This window comes from Salmo trutta, chromosome 19, assembly GCF_901001165.1.
Source record: "Salmo trutta chromosome 19, fSalTru1.1, whole genome shotgun sequence".
Classification (NCBI taxonomy): Eukaryota; Metazoa; Chordata; class Actinopteri; order Salmoniformes; family Salmonidae; genus Salmo; species Salmo trutta.
Window position 1 is genome coordinate 19,624,109 of NC_042975.1, and position 17,359 is coordinate 19,641,467.

At 44.7% G+C, this 17,359-nt stretch overlaps 2 protein-coding genes across 3 annotated transcripts in view; one reads left to right on the forward strand and one right to left on the reverse strand.

The window, feature by feature from the left end:
- Positions 1–17,359, forward strand: part of capn5b (calpain 5b) — a 75,609-nt gene that overhangs the window by 35,414 nt on the left and 22,836 nt on the right. For both annotated transcript variants that reach the window (XM_029700013.1, XM_029700012.1), the window contains 2 exons: positions 6,554–6,685; positions 16,918–17,126. In XM_029700013.1, the coding sequence (XP_029555873.1) occupies positions 6,554–6,685; positions 16,918–17,126 (341 nt within the window). The remainder of the gene's footprint in view (positions 1–6,553; positions 6,686–16,917; positions 17,127–17,359) is intronic.
- On the reverse strand, positions 13,624–14,109 carry LOC115155034 (olfactory marker protein-like). The gene has a single exon (XM_029701832.1). It carries the CDS (start codon positions 14,107–14,109, stop codon positions 13,624–13,626), a length of 486 nt encoding a protein of 161 aa, XP_029557692.1.

Genomic DNA, 17,359 nt, shown 5'->3' on the forward strand with positions numbered 1-17,359 from the left:
ACACTCTTACCTGTTGAGGACAGACGTTCCGCTAGCGGAACGCCTCGCCTAATATCCAATGGTATACCGTGGCGTGAAATACAAAAACCTTAAACATGCTATAACTTCAATTTCTCAAACATATGACTATTTTACACCATTTGAAAGATAAAACTCTCGTTAATCAAACCACATTGTCCGATTTCAAAAAGGCTTTACAGCGAAAGCAAAACATTAGATTATGTCAGGGGAGTACCCAGGCAAAAATAGTCACACAGCCATTTTCAAAGCAAGCATATATGTCACAAAAACCCAAACCACAGCTAAATGCAGCACTAACCTTTGATGATCTTCATCAGATGACACTCCTAGGATATTATGTTATACAATACTTGCATGTTTTTTTCAATCAAGTTCATATTTATATCAAAAACCAGCTTTTACATTAGCATGTGACGTTCAGAACTAGCATACCCACCGAAAACTTCCGGTGAATTTACTAAATTACTCATGATAAACGTTGACAAAATACATAACAATTATTTTAAGAATTATAGATACAGAACTCCTTTATGCAATCGCTTTGTCCGATTTTAAAATAGCTTTTTGGCGAAAGCACATTTTGCAATATTCTGAGTACATAGCTCGGCCATCACAGGCTAGCTATTCAGACACCCGCCAACGTCGGGGCAACCTAAACTCAGAATTACTATTAGAAAAATTGGATTACCTTTGCTGTTCTTCGTCAGAATGCACTCCCAGAACTTCTACTTCAACAACAAATGTTGTTTTGGTTCCAAATAATCCATAGTTATATCCAAATACCTCCGTTTTGTTTGTGCGTTCAGGTCACTATCCAAAGTGTAACGCGCGAGCGCATTTCGTGGCAATTTTTTTTCTCAGAATATTCCATTACCGTACTTAGAAGCATGTGAAACGCTGTTTAAAATCTATTTTTATGCTATTTTTCTCGTAAAATAGCGATAATATTCCAACCTGACAACGTTGTATTCATTCAAAGAGAGAAAGAAAAAAATGCAGATTTCTCATGAACGCGCATCTCCAGTCTCACTGTCCCCAGGCAGACCACTTACAAACTCTGCTGCTGTACTTTGCCCAGAGACAGGAGACGCGTCATTCCGCTTTCTGAAGGCTTTAGAGAGCCAATGGAAGCCTTAGAAAGTGTCACGTAACAGCACAGATACTGTAACTTCGATAGAGATGCAACAGAAGGACAACAAATTGTCAGACAGGCCACTTCATGGAATCTTCTCAGGTTTTTGCCTGCCATATGAGTTCTGTTATACTCACAGACACCATTCAAACAGTTTTAGAAACTTTAGAGTGTCTTCTATCCAAATCCACTAATTATGCATATTCTAGTTTCTGGGCAAGAGTAGTAACCAGATTAAATCGGGTATGTTTTTTATCCGGCCGTGAAAATACTGCCCCCTATCCACAACAGGTTTTAAAGGAAGTGCTCCTAATCTCAGTTTGTTACCTGTATAAAAGACACCTGTCCACAGAAGCAATCAATCAATCAGATTCCAAACTCTCCATCATGGCCAAGACCAAAGAGCTCTCCAAGGATGTCAGGGACAAGATTGTAGACCTGCACAAGGCTGGAATGGGCTACAAGACCATTGCCAAGCAGCTTGGTGAGAAGGTGACAACAGTTGGTGCGATAATTCGTAAATGGAAGAAACACAAAAGAACTGTCAGTCTCCCTCGGTCTGGGGCTCCATGCAAGATCTCACCTCATGGAGTTGCAATGATCATGAGAACGGTGAGGAATCAGCCCAGAACTACACGGGAGGATCTTGTCAATGATCTCAAGGCAGCTGGGACCATAGTCACCAAGAAAACAATTGGTAACACACTACGCCGTGAAGGACTGAAATCCTGCAGCGCCCGCAAGGTCCCCCTGCTCAAGAAAGCACATTTTACATTTTTACATTTTAGTCATTTAGCAGATGCTCTTATACAGAGCAACTTACAGTGGCGAATACATACATTTAATTTTCATTTCATGCATTTATTTATTTGTATTTTTTGTACTGGCCCCCCGTGGGAATTGAACCCAAAACCCTGGCGTTGCACACACCATGCTGGCGTTGCAAACACCATGCTCTACCAACTGCCCGTCTGAAGTTTACCAATGAACATCTGAATGATTCAGAGGACAACTAGGTGAAAGTGTTGTGGTCAGATGAGACCAAAATGGAGCTCTTTGGCATCAACTCAACTCGCCGTGTTTGGAGGAGGAGGATGCTGCCTATGACCCCAAGAACATCATCCCCACCGTCAAACATGGAGGTGAAAACATTATGCTTTTGGGGTGTTTTTCTGCTAAGGGGACAGGACAACTTCACCGCATCAAAGGGACGATGGACTGTCAAATCTTGGGTGAGAACCTCCTTCCCTCAGGCAGGGCATTGAAAATGGGTCGTGGATGGGTATTCCAGCATGACAATAACCCAAAACACATGGCCAAGGCAACAAAGGAGTGGCTCAAGAAGAAGCACATTAAGGTCCTGGAGTGGCCTAGCCAGTCTCAAGACCTTAATCCCATAGAAAATCTGTGGAGGGAGCTGAAGGTTCGAGCTGCCAAACGTCAGCCTCAAAACCTTCATGACTTGGAGAAGATCTGCAAAGAGGAGTGGGACAAAATCCCTCCTGAGATTTGTGCAAACCTGGTGGCCAACTACAAGAAACGTCTGACCTCTGTGATTGCCAACAAGGGTTTTGCAGAGGAGTCAAATACTTATTTCCCTCATTAAAATGCAAATCATTTTATAACATTTTTGACATGTGTTTTTCTGGATTTTTTTGTTGTTATTCTGTCTCTCACTGTTCAAATAAACCGATCATTAAAATTATGGACTGATCATTTTTTTGTCAGTGGGCAAACGTACAAAATCAGCAGGGGATCAAATACTTTTTTCCCTCACTGTATACACATTACAATTGGCTATACTAAAACTCTTTAACATCATCCTCAGCTCTGGCATCTTTCCCAATATTTGGACCAAGGACTGAACACCCCAACCCACAAAAGTAGAGACATATTCACCCCAATAACTATCGTGGAATATGCGTCAACAGCAATCTTGGGAAAATCCTCTGCATTATCATTAACAGCAGATTCGTACATTTCCTCAATGAAAACAATGTACTGAGCAAATGCCAAATTTGTTTTATACCAAATTACCGTACGACAGACGACGTTTTCACCCTGCACACCCTAATTGACAAAGGCAAAGTCTTCTCATGCTTTGTTGATTTAAAAAACGCTTTTGACTCAATTTGGCACGAGGGTCTGCTACACAAATTGATAGAAAGCAGTGTTGGGGGAAAAACATATGACATTATAAAATCCATGTACACAAACAACTAGTGTGTGGTTATAATTGGCAAAAAAACACACATTTCTTTCCTCAGGGCTGTGGAGTGAGACAAGGATGCAGCTTGAGCCCCACCCTCTTCAACATGTATGTGTGTGTGTGTATGTATGTATATATATAATCGAATTAGTGAGGGCACTAAAACAGTCTGCAGTACCCGGCCTCACCCTACTCTGAAGTCAAATGTCTACTGTTGGCTGATTATCTGGTGCTTCTGTCCCCAACCAAGGAGGGCCTACAGCACAGATTCTGTCAGACCTGGGCCCTGACAGTAAACCTCAGGAAGACAAAAAAATATGGTGTTCCAAAAAAGGTCCAGTTGCCAGGACCACAAATACAAATTCTATCTAGACACCGTTGCCCTAGAGCACACAACAAACTATACATACAATACAAGTCAAAAGCTTGGACACACCTACTCATTCCAGGGTTTTTCTATATTTTAACTATTTTCTTCATTGTAGAATAATAGTGAAGACATCATAATGATGAAATAACATATATGGAATTATGTAGTAACCAAAAAAGTGTTAAACAAATAAATATATATTTTATATTAGATATTCTTCAAAGTAGCCACCCTTTGCCTTGATGACAGCTTTGCACACTCTTGGCATTATCTCAACTAGCTTCATGACGAAGTCACCTGGAATGCATTTCAGTTAACAGGTGTGCTGTGTTAAAAGTTACTTTGTGGAATTTCTTTCCTTTTTAATGAGTTTGAGCCAATCAGTTGTGTTGTGACAAAGTAAGGGTGGTATGCAGACTATAGCCCTATTTGGTGAGATACCAAGTCCATATTATGGCAAGAACAGCTCAAATAAGCAAAGAGAAATGACAGTCCATCATTACTTTAAGACATGATCAGTTAATACGGAAAATGTCAAGAAACCAGAGTTACCTCTGCTGCAGAGTATAAATTCATTAGAGTTAACTGCACCTCAGATTACAACTCAAATAAATGCTTCACAGAGTTCAACTAACAGACACATCTCAACAACAGCTGTTCAGAGGAGACTGCGTGAATCAGGCCTTCATGGTCGAATTGCGGCAAAGAAACCACTACTAAAGGACACCAATAAAAAGAGAATTGCTTGGGCCAAGAAACACGAGCAGTGGACATTAGACCGGTGGAAATGTGTCCTTTGGTCTGATGAGTCCAAATTTGTATCTGGCTAAAAATACTTCAATCAATTATAGAACCCATTTTAATGGTTGTGAGGTCTGGGGTCCACTCCCCAAACAAGAATTCACAAAATGGGACAAACACCAAATTGAGACTGCATGCAGAATTCTGCTAAAATATCCTCTGTGTACAACGTAAAACACCAAATAATTCATGCAGAGCAGAATTAGGCCGATACCCGCTAATTATCAAAATCCAGAAAAGAGCCGTTTAAATTCTACAACCACCTAAAAGGAAGTGATTCCCAACCTTTCCATAACAAAGCCATCACCTACAGAGAGATGAACCTGGAGATGAGTCCCCTAATCAATCTGGTCCACAAACACAAAACAGAGCCCCAGGACAGCAACACAATTAGACCCAACCAAATCATGACAAAACAAAAAGATAATTATATGAGACATTGGAGCAACTTAACAGTAAAACATAGCAAACTAGAATTATATTTGGCCCTAAATAGAGACTACACAGTGACAGAATACCTGACCACTCTGACAGACCAAAAATTAACGAAAGCTTTGACTATGTACAGACTCAGTGAGCATAGCCTTGTTATTGAGAGAGGCCACCATAGCAGCAGACCTGGTTCTCAAGAGAAGGCAGGCTATATTCACACTGCCTACAAAATGAGATGGAAACTGAGCTGCACTTCCTAACCTTCTGCCAAATGTATGACCATATTAGAGACACATATTTCCCTCAGATTACACATATCCACAAAGAATTTGAAAATGAGTCAAGTTTTGATAAACTCCGATGTGAGAGAGAGCGAGAAGGACGTCAGCAGGATGGCACCAGTGATCTGTTCGCACACTGTTGGTGGGGAACAACACACACACTGGCTGAAAATAACACTTGTCTCACACCTGGAGGGTGTGAAACCACACGTCCCACCCAAAGGGAGAGGTAGATAATAACACACTCCAAGTGGTACCGCGCCCCCTATATAGTGCACTACGTCAGACCAGAGCTCTAACGACCCTGTTCATAAGTAGTGAACTATATAGGGGATATCGCACCACGTCATTCCTGCAGTCTTCCATCTATCACTATTGACTGCAGATCACTATTGGGATCCTCTAATGAATTTTAGTAGCCTGCATCTCCATACTCAGGTCTTCTCTGCTTCAGTCACTCCTGCATTTGCTGGGTCTCCAGGACCCAAATTAAGCAAGCTATTTGCTAGTTAATAGTTAGCAGTATGGCTTAAGGGTATGTTCTTCAACCATGCAACTTTTGTTATCACAGCTAAAGCAGAACCAGTCTGGCACCTTGGGTTAGTTTTAATTCTGTCTGTCGGTCTGTCTTTTGTAGCTCTATATGCGTTAGTTTTAGTGCTGTCTGTCTGTGTTGTAGGGCTGGGGTAGTTGTAGCTCTATGTGGGGTAGTTGTAGTGCTGTCTGTGTGAAGAGGTTGTTCCAGTGGGGCTCAGGTTAGCACGGCCCAGATGAAGCCGTGACCCTGTAGATCCTCCTCTTGCTTCACCCATAAATCACCACAACACCTCCCAGACCTGACACTTGTCAGGGGCTGGGTGCTCTCTCTCCTCCCTCACTCTTTCTATCAATCCCTCCTTGTCTGTCTGTATGTCTGTCTCTCTCTCAACTTCATTCGCTCAATCCATGATACTCTCTCTCTCCTGTCTGTGTCGGTAAAGGCATGTTGTTTGTGATGGATAGAAGTGGAGCGTGTTGCAGAGCCTCATCTAAATTCCCATTGATTAGGAGCAGTAATTAAAGAGTCCCGGGCCATGCCTGGCCTGGCAACTCACTCCACCCATCTGTCCTCTCTCTTTCTTTCTTTCTTTCTCTCTCTTTCTTTCTCTCTTTCTATCCATATATTTTTGGGTCCCTAGGTCTCATGTAACCTATTTCTCCCTCCCTCCTTCCTTCCTTCCTTCCTTCCTTCCTTCCTTCCTTCCTTCCTTCCTTCCTTCCTTCCTTCCTTCCTTCCCTCTCTCTCATTCTCTTCTGTCGCTGTGTAGGAGCTCTGTGAGGACCCTCACCTGTTTGTGGATGGAATCAGTGCGCACGACCTGCACCAGGGCCAGCTGGGAAACTGCTGGTTTGTGGCGGCGTGCTCCAGCCTGGCCTCCAGAGAGTCCCTGTGGTCCAAAGTAAGTGTGGGGGTGGGCTGTGTGTGTATGTGCCATGACTGTACCCACCCACGCGTGTACCCATTAGGCCAGATTACCTGGTGGTGAAGGGGTAAACAGGGGAAAGCTCATCTCACCAGAGGCATCACTAGGTCACATCAACACCTCTCTAGAACACTCTCAGCAGAGTTGGAGTATGCTATCAAGCTTATAACTCCATCTCTCACTGGGGTTTAGGTAGAGTATCATGGTAGACTTTGCTGGTCAACTCGGTTGTGTTAAAAGAATGAATGTGGGGGTATCTAGCATTCTTTCATGACATCTTTTTTTATACCCTACACATTCTGGATGTGTGTACCTTAATATAGTTCTAAAGCCCTATTGGCACAGGACTAGTTCTATACATCGGTTATGTAATTATTATCCCAGCATTTTTCCACTGGCGGATTCGGACAAAATTTGTTTTACCAAACTGCCCCGTTTATTATTTTTTTGTCATTCAAAATATAATGTTCAAGGCGTGAAGATATTTCAACTTAGTATTGGCCATATGGTCTATAGTTCAGAGAATGTCAAAATAATAATGCTTATCAATAAGAACCATGAACTGTAGCCTTTGAAGACATTTAATCAACTGACATATTTGGCAATAAAAAATTACTGACGTGAAAGATTCGGATGGGACAAAAATTACGGATGTAGTGATTTGTGCCTGTGCACAAAATTACATTACCTGAGCTCCCCTTGTAAAACGCATCCTGTCCAAATAGGGCTTAAGCTTTGTTATAAGACATTATGAAGTATTTTATGTGTTAATAACAACTTAGCCCTTAGCCCTATTCGGATGGGAGTTTTACTGGGGGAGTTCAGGTAATGTAATTATGTGCACGAGCACCAATCACCACATCCGTACTTTTAGTCCCGTCTGAATCTGCCAATTCCGCTGCATTTAAGGTCCCCAAGAACACAGTGCCCTCCATCATTCTTAAATGGAAGAAGTTTGGAACCATCAAGACTCTTCCTAGAGCTGACCGCCCGCCCAAACTGAGCAATCGGGGAAAAGGGCCTTTGTCAGGGAGGTGACCAAGAACACGATGGTCACTCTTACAAAGCTCCATAGTTCCTCTGTGGAGATGGGAGAACCTTCCAGAAGGACAACCATCTCTGCAGCCCCCCACCAATCAGGCCTTTATGGTAGAGTGGCCAGATGGAAACCACTCCTCAGTAAAAGGCACATGACAGCCCGCTTGGAGTTTGCCAAAAGGCACCTAAAGGACTCTCAGACCATGAGAAACAGGATTCTCTGGTCTGATGAATCCAAGATTGAAATCTTTGGCCTGAATGCCAAGCGTCACATCTGGAGGAAACCTGGCACCATCCCTACGGTGAAGCATGGTGGTGGAAACATGCTGTGGGGATGTTTTTTAGCGGCAGGGACTGGGAAACTCGTCAGGATCAAGGGAAAGATGAACGGAGCAAAGTACAGAGAGATCCTTGATGAAAACCTGCTCCAGATCCCTCAGAACCTCAGACTGGGGCGAAGGTTCAGCTTCCAACAGGACAACGACCCCGAGCACACAGCCAAGACAATGCAGGAGTGGCTTCTGAGTGTCCTTGGCTGGAAGTCTCTGAGTGTCCTTGGCTGGCCCAGCCAGAGTCCGGACATGAACCCGATCAAACATCTCGGAGAGACCCGAAAAAAGCTGTTCAGCAACGCTCCCCATCCGACCTGAATTGGAATAACTTCCCAAATACACGTGTGCCAAGCTTGTAGCGTCATACCCAAGAAAACTTGAGGCTGTAATCACTGCCAAAGGTACTTCAACAAAGTACTGAGTAAAGTGTCTGAATACTTATGTAAATGTGATATTTCCGTTTTTTATTTCTAAAAACCTGCTTTTGCTTTGTCATTATGGGGTATAGATTGATGAGGGGGAAAAGCCATTTAATATATTTTAGGATTAGCCTGTAACGTAACAAAATGTGGGAAAAATCAAGGTGTCTGAATATTTTCCGAATGCTCTGTATCTGTTGTCCTCCCAAGCCAAACCCATCTGGACTAAATGAGCTCCCCGATGGTATGGCAGTTTGATTGGTCTTTTCTGACCGTCAGTTGTATCGACGAGTCTGGTGCTAGGACTCTGGCGGATGGGCGGCGACTGATTTGGTCACAGATGTAGGCCTACTATGACGTGTTGTGGCAGCTCTTCAGTATAAGGTAAATGATTTGGTTAACTAGCATTAGCCAGCGTTAGCCATGACACCATTATTTCTTACCCTGTAGGAAGACAGATGGATCAATAGGCTATTTATTTTACAGCCTAGCCAATCCACCCAGCAGATATTGGGAGTGAATATTGGAAGTGAAAAGAGTGTGTGCGTGTTTGTGCGTGTGTGACTTTGTAAAATGGCCCTCTTAGGCTTTAGGCAGAGGGGGAAAATGGCAGAGAGAAAGAGGTGGGATGGACAGAGACAGATCAATATGCACAGTTCCAGTCAAAAGTTTGGACACATCTACTCATTGAAGGGTTATTCTTTATTTTTGCTATTTTCTACATTGTAGAATAATAACAAAGACATCAAAACTATGAAATAACACACATGGAATCATGTCGTAACCAAAAAAGTGTTAAACGATTCTTCAAAGTAGCCACCCTTTGCCTTGATGACAGCTTTGCAAACTCTTGGCATTCTCTCAACCAGCTTCACCTGGAATGCTTTTCCAACATTCTTGAAGGAGTTCCAACATATGCTGAGCACTTTTGGCTACTTTTCCTTCACTCTGCAGTCCAACTCATCCCAAACCATCTCAATTGATTTGAGGTCGGTGATTGTGGAGGCCAGGTTATCTGATGCAATACTCCATCACTCTCTTTCTTGGTCAAATAGCCCTTACACAGCCTGGAGGTGTGTTGGGTCATTGTCCTGTTGAAAAACAAATGATAGTCCCACTAAGCGCAAACCAAATGGCATATTGACTGACCTTCATGTCTTAAAGTAATGGTGGACTGTCATTTCTCTTTGCATATTTGAGATGTTCTTGCCATAATATGGACTTGGTCTTTTACCAAATAGGGCTATCTTCTGTTTACCACCACTACCTTGTCACAACACAAATGATTGGCTCAAACGCATTAAGAAGGAAAGAAATTTCACAAATGTACTTTTATCAAGGCATACCTGTTAATTCAGTTTTTCACAATTCCTGACATTTAATCTTAGTAAAAAGTCCCTGTCTTAGGTCAGTTAGGATCACCATTTTACTTTAAGAATGTGAAATGTCAGAATAATAGAAGAGAGAATGATTTATTTCAGCTTTTTGTTCTTTCATAAAATTTCTAGTGAGTCAGAAGTTTACATACACTAAATTAGTATTTGGTAGCATTGCCTTTAAATTGTTTAACTTGGGTCAAATGTTTCAGGTAGCCTTCCACAAGCTTCCCACAATAAGTTGGGTGAATTTTGTCCCATTCCTCCTGACAGAGCTGGTGTAACTGAGTCAGGTTTGTAGGCCTCCTTGCTCGCACACGCTTTTTCAGTTCTGCCCACAACTTTTCTATGGTATTGAGGTCAGGGCTTTGTGATGGCCACTCCAATACCTTGACTTCGTTGTCCTTAAGCCATTTTGCCACAACTTTGGAAGTATGCTTGGGGTCATTGTCCATTTGGAAGACCCATTTGTGACCAAGTTTTAACTTCCTGACTGATGTCTTGAGATGTTGCTTCAATATATCCAAGTAATTTTCCTTACACATGAAGCCATCTATTTTGTGATTTGCACCAGTCCCTCCTGCAGCAAAGCACCCCCACAACATGATGCTGCCACTCCCGTGCTTCACGTTTGGGATAGTGTTCTTCAGCTTGCAAGCCTCCCCCGTTTTCCTCCAAACATAATGATGGTCATTATGGCCAAACAGTTCTATTTTTGTTTCATCAGACCAGAGGACATTTCTCCAAAAAGTCCGATCTTTGTCCCCATGTGCAGTTGCAAACCATAGTCTGACTTTTTTATGGCGGTTTTGGAGCAGTGGCTTCTTCCTTGCTGAGCGGCATTTCAGGTTATGTCGATATAGGACTTGTTTTACTGTGGATATAGTTACTTTTGTAGATGTTCCCTCCAGCATCTTCACAAGGTCCTTTGCTGTTGTTCTGGGATTGATTTGCACTTTTCGCACCAAAGTACATTCATCTCTAGGAGACAGAACGCTTCTCCTTCCTGAGCGGTATGACGGCTGCGTGGTCCCATGGTGTTTATACTTGCGTACTATTGTTTATACAGATGAACGTGGTACCTTCAGGCGTTTGTAATTTGCTCCCAAGGATGAACCAGACTTGTGGAGGTCTACAATTTTTTGCTGATTTCTTTTGTCTTAGGTAGGCCTTGAAATACATCCACAGGTACATCTCCAATTGACTCAAATGATGTCAATTAGCCTATCAGAAGCTTCCAAAGCCATGACATCATTTTCTGGAATTTTCCAAGCTGTTTAAAGGCACAGTCAACTTAGTGTATGTAAACTTCTGACCCACTGGAATTGTGATACAGTGAATTATAAGTGAAATAATCTTGTCGGTAAACAATTCTTGGAAAAATTACTTGTGTCATGCACAAAGTAGATGTCCTAACCGACTTGCCAAAACTATAGTTTGTTAACAAGAAATTTGTGTAGTGGTTGAAAAACAAGTTTTAATGACTCCAACCTAAGTGTATGTAAACTTCCGACTTCAACTGTACATTATTATTTTGACCTTCTCCGAAGGCCATTAGGCCAATATTAGGCTATCCCTAGACATTTTAAATATCTTCACGCCTAGAAGGGCCTCCATGCTTCCTAGGGGAGACCTAGTCTGTAGGTCGGATTCCCAGACAATATTTTTAAGCGTGTTGCATCCAGAAGAATATCATATGTTGATTTCCTGTGTGTGTGTGTGTGTGTGTGTGTGTGTGTGTGTGTGTGTGTGTGTGTGTGTGTGTGTGTGTGTGTGTGTGTGTGTGTGTGTGTGTGTGTGTGTGCATTGATGGTTTAGTGACAGCAGGCACGGTGCAGCGGTGCATTCAACAACTAAGAGGTAGATCCCCCAGGATGCTGGTATGTGCACAGGCCTAGCTAATTAGTGTTGGTGCGGTGTGTGTGTGTGAGAGGCAACTGTAAGTATGAGAGGGAAAAAGTGTGACTCTGAGCTGATATTATTGAATAAGGAAGAGAAGGACAGTGGAGACGTGATCAGATTGATAATTACACACTTAAGACTGCAGGCCATTCGCTTAATTGAGACTCAAGAGACTGTCACTGTACTCTGCTGCTACTGAGTTTCAGTTCCACATCGTCATAACTGACAAAAGGAATGGAGATGAGATATATTTTGGAGAAAAGTAGTCAACTGCAAAGAGTGAGACAGTCGATGTAACAGGTGGCGGATAGCGATTTCAGGCATAAATTTGTGCCTCTGTGATGGATGAGTGGATGGCTGGGTGTGTGGGTGCCGCCCATCTCTCTCCTCTCTCGCTCTTTCTTTCTGTCTCTCTCCTACATATTCTCTCTTTCCCTTCCCCTCCATCTCTCGCTCTCCACTACCCGTCTATATCTCTGTGGAGGCTTTCTCCTATGGCGGACAACCCCCCAGACAGAGATGGATGAGGTAATAGGAAGCCAGTCTGGGTCGTGTTCATTAGGGCACACCATAGCACCAAAACAATTGCACAGGAAAACCAATACCAAAGCGTTTCTTCTTGGACGACTTTTGGTGGTTTTCTGGCTGTTTCCTTCCATTTGTTGTATAATAAATAGGACCCTGTTGTCCGCTAGGGCATTATGTTTGTGCTGCCACACTACAGTACAGCATCCCTCTCTGCTACCTGCCACCTCAGGTGGGAGGAGAACGGCTCCACACACAGCCGGGACCCCCTCAAGGTCTCAGGTCATTTGTGACGAGCCTGCTCTTTTGTCAGACGGCAGTAGAGAAAATGAAATTCGATAGTACACACATGCAAACAGACAGTCATGTGCATGGGCACGCACATACACACAATCACAGCGCACGCACACACACACACAATTTGTAATGAAAAAACATCAGAGCTGACGTTGTATTGCTAGTCTGTTAGAAATGCCACGGAGAGAATCGTTTTGTGTTTTGTTAAGATTTCTTCAGATCAGTAATCCATTTCAACAGCACATAAATGACCTACATGTAGTCATTCTCTAATTAGTTGCTTTAGTCATTTTATGGTATCAAACAAACATTACAAGTAATGAATAATCACATCTCTAGACTCGACTGACGCTACAGTATGGCTCTAAATGCTGTATCCTTCATATTAATGTCAACATCAGACTTCAAAATGCTCTGTTGTTTTGATCAGATACAAGTACCTGAATTCCTACGGAAAACCTACCTAAAGTAGACAGTAGAAAAGGACATATTGCAATCCAAAACAAGGTTCTGTTATGTTTTTATGCCGGTCGTACCATGTTAAAACGGAAGACAGGAAGAAAAAGAGATGGATGAGAGTTGAAGGAAGGAAGCAATTGAGACAAGGGAGTGGTGGTGTTGAGGTGTTATCCTTCTTCCACCCCAGAGGACGTGAGGGGTTGTGGTCCCTCTGGTCGCTCGGTTTGTGTGTCCTTTCCCCTGTGGTTGCAAGTACCAACTACTGCAGGCCATATTAAATCGGCCATTTGTCTTGCAGGCCAACAATTTGTGACCCCTGTCCTAACCTGAACTTTACTTCCTAATTAAGGAGAAATATTTTACTGTATGTAGAAAATGACAGTGTGAAGTTTGAAACAAAAAACGAAATTGTGCTCCGACAAGGAAGGGTGGTAACGGAAAAACATGATGAAAGACAAAAAAAGAAAGCACTTGCTCATAATGCCAGATGATTAAAGTAAACATTTCCAAAATGGCCGCCTAGTACCTTGCCCTCCTGCCGCCATTTCCTCCTGCAGTCTTCACTTCTAGTCCACCTGGAAGCTGATGGAACATTCAAAGACGTCGGGACCAACATCCTCCTCAAACGCCAGCAGGAAGTACATTGTCTTCCTCACCTTTTCTAATTCAGCGATCCGCTCGCCAAACTCCTGGGCGTCGGCCTCGTAGTGGTGCACAGGCGTGTCGTCGTCATCACCCTCGGCTTGCCAGAACACCCCCGCCGGGTCCAGCAGCTGGCGGTTCATCAGGTGGGTGAGGTCGGGCGTCCAGAGCTGCGAGGTGGCAATCACAGTGAGGTGGCCCGGATGTGCCAGCCACACGCCCCAGTGGGTGAAGTGCAAGGCATGCTGGGAGAAGTCTAGGTGGTAAACGGCCTCGTGGGGTCGGAGGAGACGCTCACCGTTCTGCCGCTTTCCGCCACGCTGCTGCAGAGACTGGACCCGCTGATGCATCACCTCGGTCAGATGGAGGTCGGGCTGGAAGGGCAGCTCCAGTGTGGTTTGGGAAGCCATGTTGGTTTGGGTTCAAGATGTCGAGCTTCAAGAGGATGATGGTTCGAAAGGTGGGTAAAGGCTCGATCAAACAAGAAATGCTTTGGCTGGCTGAGTCCTCTCACTCGCTCAGGAATCCCCTCTATCTCTCACTCTCTCTTTGTCACGTTCTCAGCATCTTTGTCTCTCTCTTTCTCTCTCTCTCTCTTCTTTTCTTCCTCTCTCACCGGGTCAGTTAATGTGTCAGTTAGTGTGTCAGTTAGTAATTTAGCGTGTCAGTTAACCAGTTAGTGTATCAGTTAGTGTGTCAACTAGTCAGTTGGTGTGTGGAAGACTCTCGCACATGGCTACAATACCCTTAGACGCTGGGTGGGTCTTGCCGTCTTGATGTTCTTAGTTGGCAAGATGAGCATTAGGCACTAGGCAACTGGAGCTAATGACGTCTGCGGTGGCGACGCAGAGTTTTCCCTTGTGGAAACCAGGGACAGCTGTGTGGTTGTCACATATTTATCTCACATTTGTGCTGTCGTTGTGCTTGGCTAGTGGAGGCCTGCCTATCTCACTACATACTGTATTCTGCTAAGTATGACCGAAATCTGCGATATTTGGTGTGTCTGCCAAGTGACCAGTGGAGGGCTGGTGTCACTGGAATGGAACGGTATCAAATAAATGGAATGTGGTTGATACCTTTCCGTTCATTCGATTACAGCCATTACAATGAGCCAAGTCCTCTGATTTCTTCCACCACCAGCCTCCGCTGCTCATAACACAAGGGGATGCATGCCTTCAACTTCAGATTGAAATGTATCAGGTAGAACAGATATATGATTGTCTGTCAGATAGAAACTGTGTCAACTTTAAACATTCTATTTCTATCTGCTATGTTCAAGACATTTCCCCTCTGGGCCGTATTCATTAGCCGCCGAACAGACTGAAATAGGGAGGGACTACCTGAAATTGTCCATCAGGATGCGCTCATTTTTATTTTCTATTGCCAAATGTTTTGCTACAGTGTGCACTATTAAATATGGACCAGGTGATGGGGTACCTCTGTGTGTCTGGTCTGATGGGCACCACTGCCTGAAAATTGTGTTATGGGTTGGGAGGAGGGGACTGCAGGGGTGGATGGAGCTGCTGTTTCTGGCCACTCCATCCTTCGCAGAGTAGAGTTATTATAGAGCTTTATTGTGTTCTGGATGAAAGCCAAGATGGATATTCCTCTCTCTCTCTCTCGCTCGCTCTCTCTCTCTCTCGTTCTCTCTCTCATTCTCTCTCTTACCCCCCACCTTCCCTTGCTCTCTCTCTCTCCCTCTCCAGGCCAAAGTCAGAGAAAAAGGAGCCAGAGAGAGCAAGGGGGGGGGGGGGGGTAGCTCCCAAATGACTCGGGGTTTCCATGGTGCAGTGCTGTTTCTTTTATCCTCTCCTCTTAAAGGAGCTGCTACTACACACACACACACACACACACACACACACACACACACACACACACACACACACACAAAAAATAGCCCCTCAATCAGCAGAACAAAGGGTCCATCGGAACCACACAGCTAGAACCTACCCACCGACCAGGGCTCTTAGTCCACCACTCCCCAGCATGTATCTCCAAGTGCAGTGTAACTGATTAATTTCAATGCAATTTATCCCTCCGCTCTCTGTGGGACACTTTCGTTATGTGGCATCTCATTACTATACTTCTTGTTTAGCCCTGATGGCTGATTGGTAATTCCGGGGAGGGGGGGGCGGGGTAAATTGTAGTGTGCACTAACATCTGAAAAATGTCATAAAATATCACATTTCATCATGATATATGTACAAACATTTCCGAACTGTTTTGGATGGGTGGGAAGCATGTGGATGCCTTAAGTTTGTGCCATACACCCCACCGCAGTCTGAGGCGGAGCCACCGGGAAGGGGATGACTGGCAGGTAGTTCCATGCAGCTCGAATCGTTCCCCAGCCATGTGTCCTGTTCCGCCTGTTCTCCCTCTGGATTTATGCTAGCCAGAGCCCTGGTGATAAATTACATTAAATGTTCCCCTAAACCTCCGGAACGCATCGGCCAGCCGGAAGGGGACAAGGTGGGGGCAAGAGGTATGCTGCAGCGGGGATGACAGCCTCCCTCACAAGAGGGTGTGGTATTTATGAGTTTGGCCGACACACAACTTGTTTGTTCGGCTTTCATAATATAACCAACACTCTCTTTTTCCTCCCTCTACTCGTCTTGCATTTCCACCCCTCTCCTCACTCTCCTACCTTTCCCACACCCTTCACCCCTCTCCTCCCTCTCCCCCTCTCCTCCCACTCCCTCTCCCCCCTCCACCCCTCTCCTCCCACTCCCTCTCCCCCCTCCACCCCTCTCCTCACTCTCCTACCTTTCCCACACCCTTCACCCCTCTCCTCCCACTCCCTCTCCCGCCTCCCCCCCTCTCCCTCTCCCACTCCCCCCTCCACCCCTCTCCTCCCTCTCCTCCCTTCCACCACCTCTCCTCCCTCTCCCTCTCCCCCATCACCCTTCTCCTCCCTGTCCCACTCCACCCTTCACCCCTCTCCTACTTTCCCACACCCTCCACCCCTCTCCTCCCTCTCCCACTCCACCCTCCACCCCTCTCCTCCCTCTCCTACCTTCCACCACCTTTCCTCCCTCTCTAACACCCTCCACCCCTCTCCTGACTTCCCACACACTCTAATCCTCTCCACCAACCCCATCCTCCCTTTGCCCACCCTTTCCCTCCCTCTTTCCCAACCTCTTATCCCTCCACCTTCTCCGACCTCCTCCACTCCGTCCTCTCCACCACCCACATTTCCCCCCACCCTGCCCTCCCTTCAGGTCATCCCAGACTGGAAGGAGCAGGAGTGGGACACAGAGACGCCCGAGTCATATGCCGGGATCTTCCACTTCCGCTTCTGGCGCTTTGGCGAGTGGGTGGACGTGGTGATTGATGACCGGCTGCCCACGGTGGACAACCAGCTGGTCTACTGCCACTCAGATGACAGTAACGAGTTCTGGAGCGCACTGGTGGAGAAGGCCTATGCGAAGTTAGTCAATCAATCAATCAATCAGTCAATGGCTTTATTGTACAAATTGGGAAATGTGTGGTACTGTCTTGGTGAAAAATGTATTATTCAATCCATTTGTCCATCAATCTATATATTGGCCCAATTGGGGAATGTGATGTAAAGTCAGGGTTAAAAACAACAACATTAAAATGAAATGAACACACCTATGGGACAGGGATAAAGAGAGAGTACTGTAGCTCTTTAAGTACTGT

Bases quoted from the DNA above. Each gene is read 5' to 3' on its own strand.
- LOC115155034 (XM_029701832.1), bottom strand. From the start codon at position 14,109: ATGGCTTCCCAAACCACACTGGAGCTGCCCTTCCAGCCCGACCTCCAT.